We start from the raw sequence: 10,225 nt of genomic DNA on the forward strand, positions 1-10,225 counted from the left end.
TTACTGTGTGTCCTGGGAGTTACGATACCTGAACTCATCAATCATCATTGGTTACATAAAGGAAAGATTGCTATTGTTAGGAAAAAAAACGTTTAATATTACATGTAAGATATACTTAAGCATCCACCAAGATCAGTAGTTTCTTACTAAGCAAAAGTGCAAGGTTTTAAGTTTATTTACTGATTATATCATATGATCTTAATTCTTAAAGCTTGAAACAGGAACATGAACCGTGAAGGGCTAAAGCATGGTAGACTGAGGGCACACTTGTTCACAACTAAAGTGGAGCATAGTCGAACGTATCCTGTGGTTCGTCGTGAATGGTAGACCAGAAAAGTTTGATGTATAGTGGAAAGTGAGACAAGGCAAAATATGTCAGAGGAAGACATGACAGGGCATATATAGGAACAGTAATATTCCTGAGTTTGCTGCTGGTTCCAAGGAAATGGGCAGCACAAAAAGAAGCCAGCATGGAAATAATGGACAAGAACATGGATGTCAAACCCAAGATAAGTTTCCTGGGCAGACTCTTTTCGAAATCAGAAGGATGACATCGAGATGCAAGTATTGAGAGGAACAAGACGAGTGAGTTGATAGAACTGCCAAGAGCAATGAGTGATGAGATGGAAAAGACCTTGTACGCTGTCCTGTCTATAAAGTTTGGAATTCCAGCATCCTTTCCATCGCCCACACCACCAGGAACGGTGGTAGAAGTGGCAAAGGCCACCGTGGCAATCAGCGATGCCAAAAGGGAGCAAGATCCAGAGGTTATTTGCAGCCAGTCGCAACCTACCCAGCCAAGCTCCCGGTGAGTTTTGGTGAAGATCTGTGCTGGAGTTTCCATATTTTTGTTGTATCTACGAAAGAAGCGTGGTGGCCCAGCTCTTAAAATAAACTGCATCACATCATGATCAGCATTGTACATGACATGTTTTGGAAAAAAACAGGTAGAACAAGAGTTTGTTACCTTGTACCATTTGATTTCCCAGTGCATTTGCAGGGCGGCGATGGGATTGCGGCGAGACAGATCAGTATAGCCTGGAGCTCCCAACATGGCTGCCAAGTGCAGGGCAGTGTTTCCATCGTAATCCAATTTTGCCAGTAGACTGTCCTTCACCATATTTCTCTTGAGAAGGAGCTGATACAAGTGGATGTGCCTATTCTCTATGGCCAATAGCACTATGTTTTTCCCCTCAGCATTCAACTCATGAATAGCCGTCGGAAACATTTCCAAGATTTTATCTACCATTTCTGTTACCCCATTCTTTGCTGCTGTTATTATCAGTGCCTCCGTCTTCTCCACCTTCCGTTCTTCTAACATTTCATTTTCCATTATTAACTCAGATAATATGTTAATGCCAAAAGACTAAACAATTAAGTGGCCTAATAGGAATCTTGTTACCGTCATCATATATCCTTCGATCTTGGTCTATCAGTTGGTCTATCATCCATGGGTCTGTTGTCACCTGGGTATTATCATACTCATAGATAGAGAATCGCTTCAAAAGTTCATTCATTATTTGAACGGACCAGATATGTTTTTTCTTCTTTTCACGTACCACTTCAAGTGTGGATGTACCTTTAATACATGTGTAGTTTTAAATAAGGTGGAAATTCAGGTACAGTCGACTTCACATGAAGTTGATACTTAAGAGTCGTTAGATGATTTGATTAGTTTTCACCTTTAAATAAACTAATAATTCAGTAAGCTCAAATAGTATTGAAGATCAAAGATGTAAACAATGTGTCTTTACGACGAGGACGAACCTTTTCCAAATACCATCACCAGCATTATCATAAATACCAACTTAAGAAAATCAACAAAGCATTTGTAATTGGCGGGAAATAATGACGGAAGCGTCCAAGCTTCGGCTTCTTTTCCTAAAAAATTAATTATAGATCCAGATTACAAAATCATCAAAATTCATCTACAGATTAGTATCATAATATATGGTATTTTTTCTGCATGCACAGCCCTGGCCTCACCTAAAAAGTCTGTCTCCGAAGCAATTCTTTCTTGTGCTTCAAGGTTCCCTAAAAGTAAATTGTATATATCAAAATTAAACTTATATGTTTTCCGAGAGAGAGAGAGAGACAGGAGGAGGGTACGATTCCTTTTAATTTGCATACCGGATGAGACTGTATTTTTCATCAGTTTCATAAAATCCATGCATGACTGATAATTTTTTGGATATTTAGTTTTGCCGTCGTCAATCGTTTCGTAGGGAGGCAGATAATCACTTTCATCTACTTCGAGTTTCCTTACGGTTATAACTTCCAAAAACAATGCACTTGTTAACATAATAATAACAATAATGAAACTGAGGATAAAGAGTATATGAGTATTATACTAGGATGTAATCTTCTTTTTATTCTAATCGGCTACCATTTTAAATAAGTTATGTTAAAGAAATAATTATTTAAAGTTATTTTATTTAGTTTAAAATGTATAATTTTATATATATAGTATTTGTAATTATAAGTTTATTAAATCTAAAATTATGTATTTATTTTAATAATAATTAAAGAGTGCAAATTAAAAAAGTTAGACTACTTTAAATTAATTTTTATTTTCTTTTAAATATTTTTTTATAAAAATAAGGGCAATTTACCTATTTAAATAAACTGCTATCGAATTTTACTAGAATACACATTATGCAAGCTGGATACCGAAATGCATTTTTTTTCTAAACTATGTAAACCGCGACAGGGTATCGCAGTTTACAAAATGCACGTAATCCGCTATAGGGGTATCGCGGATTACGTTGGCGAAGAACCATCACATAAACCGCTAGAGGGGTGTAGCGGTTTATGCTTTGTAAAGACTTAGTTCATTTTTCATGGAGGATGAGTTTTTTGGATGAAAGTTTAAGTTGTGTATAGCGCAACATAGGTTGCACTTAGGGCTAGCAATTCATACCCTACCCGCGGGTACCCAATCCGGTCCAACCCGTTCGAGTAGGGTAGGCTACTCGACCAGCTGCGAGTAGGGTAGGGTACGGTCCGGGTATTCCTGCGGGTAGGGTAGAGTACGGGTTTAGGGTGTACCCTACCCTACCCTACCTGCACCTCATATATAACACATATTTCGAAAATTAGGCATATAGTGAAGGAAGTGAAAGTTGAACCCACAACCTCCCTTATATAATGACTTACAATAAGTGAACAACCACTAAACTACTTAGTTAATTTAGTAATTTAGGACATTAGTTTTTTATTTTTTATGTTACTAATAAGTATAAAATTCGAAATGATTGAATTTTATATTTACTTTGAAAAAAATTGATATTTCTGCGGGTAGGGTAGGGTAGGGTAGGGTTTAGAATTTTAGGGTGCGAGTAGGGTTAGGGTTGAGAAATTCTCAACCTGCGGATAGGGTAGGGTAGAGTTTTAATAAAATTTTCAACCCGCGGGTAGGGTTAGGGTAGGGTCCAAATCCTACCCTACCCAACCCATTGCTAGCCCTAGGTTGCAGCTTTGATTTAATTGAAATTAGTCTGTTGTACTCGTAGAATTATCAACCAAATTAGACCCCAGAGAAAAACACTAGTACATAGAGAATCGATCAGCAAATACAAGTTCACTTAACAGTAAGCAAGACTAAAACAAAACAAGAACACAAACAAGGAGAGAAAAATACAACCTAATCCTGATGACCTAAAGACACCTATGCCTCGGCACTGGGGGCGGATCCTCGCTGAGGGCAAGTCCTGCGAGTGTGTCCTGTCTGTCTGGATAGCCCACATCGCTTCGGCCGACTAGCATCGGCCTCATCCATGGTGTTACAGATTATTGTTGACCTCGGTTACCATTCTCTGTCACGTCTCATGTTAGGATCAGGGATGATAGTAGGACCGGCGTACGGTGGCCATAGACCCTCCGAAATAGGGGGCAAAAATCCCATCCGTATAAGCTGAACACCTTACTCATGGTATAAACCTCATGGACGTATATAGCCCAGTCTAACCAGGGTTGAGCACAGCATGTAATCGCATGGTAGCAAGGGTAATGGAGAGCTTGAAAGTACCCGCAGTCACAAGTGTGATCTCTGAGGGAAACCTGATACGTCCCAAGCGAGAAGTTACCGGTAGGAGTCATCTCAGCCACGGTATACTCAGACTGAGGTCTGTCGAACAGAGTAACCGTGAAGCACCTCGTATCTTTTAGGTTGCGCTCTATCGCCTTGACCAGGGCCTGGCAAAACTGTTGGCCTGATCCCAACTGCGCCTCTACTATTTGCCCTTAGACGACAAAAAGCTCTACTAACCTCCCATATGTGGATTTGACAAGTGCATTTACCGGAAGATTCCGTATCCCATTCAGTACAGAGTTAACACACTCGGATATGTTTGTCGTCATGTGGCCGAACCGTCAGCCTCCATCCTGGTGTTGGGTCCACTTGTCGTACTTTAGCCGGTTGACCTAATCACACATGGCCGAATTCTCAGTCCTCATAATATCAAACCAGTAGTCAAACTCGGCCTCAGTCTTCGCATACGCCGCATTCACGAGCATCCGCCTTGCATCCTGACCCTTGAAACTGAGAGCAAAATTGGCTGCAATGTGTCGAATGCAATACGCTCGATATGCATGAGGCGGTTTCCAACCACTTTCTGGTGCCTCTAGTGCAGCCTTAATGCCATTGTGTCTGTCAGAAATCACCAGAATCCCTTCATGTGGGGTCACATGTTGACGCAAGTGGGATAAGAAAAAAACCCACAACTCAGCATTCTCCCCCTCAACAAGTGCAAACGCAACTGGTAATATATTGGAGTTTCCATCTTGCGCAATAGCCAGAAGCAAAGTCCCGCCATACTTCCCATACAGATGCGTTCCGTCAATGCTGATCAGTGGCTTGTAATGTTTAAAAGCCCCAACGCATGGAGGGAACGTCCAGAAAAGTCGATGAAAGTACTCCGTAGACTCATCAATCTCACCACCAACACACACTGTAGAAGTCTTCAACAAAGCTACCTGCCGTCCATCGTTGCTTGCATCCCAAGGATTCACCGGGGCAACTCCTCATATGACTCTTCCCAATCCCCATAAATCTGGGCAACTGCCTTCTACTTTACCTTCCACACCTTCCTATAGCTAGGCCTGAATCCATAGGTTAACTCAATAGCTTCTTGCAACACCTTTATGGTAACTGCTGCATCCGCTCTAACCAATGGATAGATCCTCGAACAAATTACGTGGTAATCGAGCTGTCAGTGGTCGCTCGATATCGATGTGGCCAGGCATGTGTGGGCTCCGTTGTACCTCCTAACCTCCCAGTTACCCTTGCGCTGCCGAAGTGCCACGCGGATGATCCAGTTGCAGCCATTTCCAAACTCATTGCATCTCCCAACATACTTCAGATGATCAGATTCTATTACTCAATACTGAACCCCACGACGAATGCTATACTCCTTAACACTCATCACAGCTTCCTCTTTAGTCTGGAAACATTGACTAATCTGAAATTCTCTAGAAGCATTACCCTCGTGTAATCCTTGGTAGCCGAAGGTGTGTAGATCATCTGGTTGTTGGCTCACTGCTTCTAGATTAAGCGTCGAGAAATACGGCGGTTGTTGGTGGGACCCAGAACTGGATGGCCCCTGAGGTGCAGGTGGGGCACTGGAGTCTCGTCCTCACTATCCCCTGATATGTGATCGAGCTCATCGTCCAAATCATAGTCCCGCATCGCGTCCTCAACGTGATCTGGTCACCACTCCCAACAAGACCAGTAATCAAACCGGGTGACCTATCTGCCGGTGCTAGAACAGGTGGAGGTGCAGGTAGGAGACACCTGTGTGCAACAACATGCATTGAAATAGAAGCATCCCCCACCGTCGTCGACTGAGGATTTGGTGCTGAAGCCCTGAAACTTTCTACATGGTCTTCCAACTTAGCAAACAACTCGTGTATTGTCACCTCTGGTAAACTTTGACGACAATGAAACAACACCCCCATGTCTTCATCCGATCCAATGATAAATATTTCATTCTGCACACCACTCGACACGACCGCCATCGGAATCTTGTAAAACACCTTCTTCACCGACTTGGCACCAGCTAACCCTGCCTTCTGTAATATGTTCCTCTTTAGATTCGACAAAGTATCAGTCGAACGGATAAAAATGCTCAGTGGTTCTTTATCCTTGAACTTAACACCATGCCTGTTACTTTTTTTTAATTTTTCCAGAACAGTGGACTAGAACCATCAAGCTTTCCTCTCTATCCATTTCTGAAAGTGTAAAAATGACTCTCTTCAAATAACCCACTCCCTATCTTGGTATTTATAAGCAAAGTTTACAAAGCATAAACCGCTACACCCCTGTAGCGGTTTATACACGCATAAAAAACACACATAAACTGCGACACTCCTGTAATGATTTATGTGATGATTCTTTGCTAACATAATCCGCAATACCCCTGTAGCAGATTACGTGCATTTTGTAAATCACGATACTCCTATCGCGGTTTACATAGTTTAGAAAAAAAAATACATTTAGATATCCAATTTGCATAATGTGTATTCTAATAAAATTAAATAACAGTTTATTTAAATAGGTAAATTGCCCTAAAAATAACATCAATAAATTATAATATCCGCTATATATATGTATGCGTGGATTAATTAATAAGATTTACCTTGATAAATTAATTTTTCTATTAGGCCAAATCTACTGCCACTTTTGAAAACAGAAGAATTAGAGGCAAGTATATGGAGAGGAGTCTCTCCAACTTCATTCTTCCAATTTCCAAGATCTTCATAAAGGTGAATTATTATCAGTGCTAATTCTGCCAAACAAATTTAACAAGTAGCTCAATTAGACATAACAAGAAACTAAATTTAGAATCATATATAAAAAATACTATGTCAAAATTAAAAATCAGCGAGACAACCATTATATATATATATATATATATATATATATATATATATATATATATATATATATAAGTTGCTAACTTAAATGTATACTTAATAAGGTTGAAGATATATACATATATATTCTATTAAGTTCATAATATATTTTTTTATTTTTTATATACATCATAATGGGAGAACATATATAATTCAAAAATAAAATAAAGTGTCTATAAAAAAAGAGATAAATTATATATATATATATATATATATATATATATATATATATATATATAATTTAATTTTAATACACTACCAATAAAAAATATTTTATACAATTACATAATTATATTCATAATCTGCAATGATCATTTAGATAGTTAATATAAAAAGTAATTAGTTTGACATAATATAGCGTTATATAATAAATATATGTGTTTAAACTTTACTTTTTAAGAAGGAAAAACAGCTGCTTCCCATAGATATGTGTTTAGATATATAATGAATAAAATTTTAATACACTAGCATGATAAAAAATTAAAAATGACTAATTACTATTATTAATTAATATATCATACATGATATTAAAATATCTATTTAGTTATCAAAAAAAATCTATTTAAATAATGAATATAATTAAATACTTATGTAAAAAATTTCAATTAATAATATATATATATATATATATATATATATATATATAAAATTAAGAAAACTAAGCAAGTGAGTAAGTATTTTTACCAAAGCAACAAAGCGAAACTTATAAGAACATACTTGCATATACTCTTAGACAGCGTTTGGTTTATGTATCTCTTGAGACAGAGATACAAAGACATAGATATTAAAGACATGGACATAAATTATTAGTGTTTATGTATTGTATTTGGTAAACATTGAATAAGACACAATAAAATTAGAAAAAGTCCATATTATCCTTATAAAACAAAAAAAAATTATCAGCCACCATTATTACCATTATCATCCATCATCTCCACCACTACAGATTTATCATCACACACAATTCATCACAAATCAATCAAGCAAAAAGTTTACAAGAATCAACAAAAATTTTTATTTTCCAACAGAAAAACAAAACGAAAAAGGAGGAGAAGGTAACTGAAGAGCAAACTGTGAAAAGAGAAGAATCAAAATAGAGGAAGAGGCGGCAATGACAAACTCGAAGAGGAAGAGGGAGAGGTGGCTGTGGGCATCACGAAGAAGGAGGAGAGGCGACAACCGCAAAACTGGATGAAGAAGGAGACGTAGCAGCGATGGCGGATCTGAACGAAGGAGGAGACGAGTGGCGGCGCGCATATCTGGACGGAGGAGGAGACACAGGGCAGCGCTCGGATCTGGACAAAGTGGGAGATGCAGCGGCGGCGGCACGCGGATCTGGGCGAAGGGGGAGACCGGCGACGGCGGCGGTGGATCTGGATGAGGAGATGCAACGCTGACGATGAATCTGGACGACGGGATGCGACAGTGGAAGGAGGGAGGAGGGAGGAGGGAGGAGGGAGGAGGGAGGAAAGAGAATGGTCACGGTGGATGGAGAAGGAGGAAGAGAAAAAGGAATTAGGATTAAGAAATTAATAAGGGGTAAATGAGTAAAAAATTGTGTCTAATTGATTGTGTCTCTGTGTCTTATTATTTTGGAAGTACACTGAATACATGTATTTTGTGTATACTTGTGTAGTAACGTGTCCATCAAAGATTTGTGTCTCAACAAACAAACATAGGACATGTTCTACCGTGTCCATGTCTCTGTGTCTGTGTCTTTGAAACCAAACGCTGCCTTAGGTAGCGTTTGTTTTTGGAGATAGGACACAAAGACATGGATAACAAATGTTTAAAATGTATTTTTGGAGATAGGACACGAAGACATGAATAACAAATGTTTAAAATGTGTTTAGAGGTAGAGACATAGACACAGAACACATTGTCTTTAGGACACTATTTTATATTTTTGTGTCAACTCTTTTACAAAAGATAATGATGGACACAAAATTTAAAAAGGTGGACACAGACTTTTTCTATCAAAATTATTTTCTTTTTTTATCCATAGATATTTTTTATTATTCTATTATTATCTTTTCTTATTTTTCCTAATTTTAGCTTCTTCTCTACATCGTAGTTCTTCTTTCAGTTAATTCACTTTTCTACTTTATATTACTTTATTATTCTTAATTTTATTACTTTAATATTATTTTTATCTGATTGGTTCATAAACCAATTCTTCTTATAATTTTCTATACTCTTATATACTCTTATTTTTTATTAAATTAATTTATACTTAATGTAAAAAATTTAGAATCATATGGCTATTTTAGTTATTTCGCATAATATCTTAGTTTTGTCCATATCTATCCAAACATAATACAGGACATTATATTAGTGTCTTGTTCATTATATTCAAACACAATATATAAAAATTAATTTTTAATATCTCCATTTTATTATCTCTATCTTAGTGTCATGTCATGTCGTGTTTTCAAAAACTAGCCTTAATGAATATACTTACAGTCATCATTAAATTAGTTTTCATAATAAATATTTTTATTTAAATTTTTTTGAAATACTTTCATGTTTGGTTCAGTAATAGCTAAACAGTACTGCTAGGACAAACACATTTTATAATTTATAATCGTCAATTAATTATTATTAATATTTTTGATAGTATAAAATTATATTTAATAATATAAAATTATACATTTTTTTATAGTTAAATACTAAATTTTAATAAAAATACTAGTCCTAAAACTTTCTCATATTTAAAAATAAAAATAGAGAGAGAGAGTTTGTGTTAACCAAAATTTTCGGCAGCAATGGTAGAATGAAGAATGGTGCCACCACCACTTCTTCTGCAGTTAGAGTAGTTAATGGGAGTCCCTGGTTCCTTGTGGAACGTATAATGAAGGATCATGAAAGCCTCCTTTCTTCCATGGAAAGCAGCAAGGAAGAGAGGGGTCTCGCCATCAACGTTTCGAAAACTCACCAGCTCGGGATCAGCATCAGCAATGAGCCGAACCATTTTGTTAGTCCCCACGGAAGCTGCAAGGTGCAATGCCGTGTTCTTCCTCTTGTTCTGCATCCTCAGAGCCTCTCCCTTACTCCTCTCGTCTTCCACAATCAGATCCACAAGCTGTGAAACCACCTCCTCCTGGCCGTCGGTGACCGCCAGGTGTAACGCGCTGTCACCTCCTCTCGTCATCGTTGCCGTGTGAGCTCTCTTGTCGATCTTGTAGATCTCAACCACTTCCTTCCATCTGCCTTCCATGCACATTTGGAACAACATCTTTGTCGTCCCATGATCCCACCGCGCCAAACTGTCATAACCACTTTCCATAACTTGTTCACTTCTCATTTGCTCCAT

General features: G+C 37.8%; 2 protein-coding genes across 2 annotated transcripts; both read right to left on the reverse strand.

Moving 5' to 3' along the window:
- Positions 1-277: 277 nt before the first annotated feature.
- Positions 278-1,122, reverse strand: LOC130955899 (uncharacterized). The gene is made up of 2 exons (XM_057882899.1): positions 968-1,122; positions 278-895 (listed from the first exon to the last, which is right to left on the reverse strand). The coding sequence occupies exons 1-2, from the start codon at positions 1,118-1,120 to the stop codon at positions 278-280; spliced, it is 771 nt and encodes a 256-aa protein (XP_057738882.1). The 5' UTR covers positions 1,121-1,122.
- A 657-nt stretch (positions 1,123-1,779) lies between these two features.
- LOC130955372 (uncharacterized) lies at positions 1,780-10,225 on the reverse strand. Its single transcript, XM_057882209.1, has 4 exons — positions 9,661-10,225; positions 6,636-6,785; positions 2,131-2,274; positions 1,780-2,034 (listed from the first exon to the last, which is right to left on the reverse strand). Exons 1-4 carry the CDS (start codon positions 10,223-10,225, stop codon positions 1,925-1,927), a joined length of 969 nt encoding a protein of 322 aa, XP_057738192.1. The 3' UTR covers positions 1,780-1,924.

This window comes from Arachis stenosperma, chromosome 10 (assembly GCF_014773155.1).
Source record: "Arachis stenosperma cultivar V10309 chromosome 10, arast.V10309.gnm1.PFL2, whole genome shotgun sequence".
Taxonomy (NCBI): domain Eukaryota; kingdom Viridiplantae; phylum Streptophyta; class Magnoliopsida; order Fabales; family Fabaceae; genus Arachis; species Arachis stenosperma.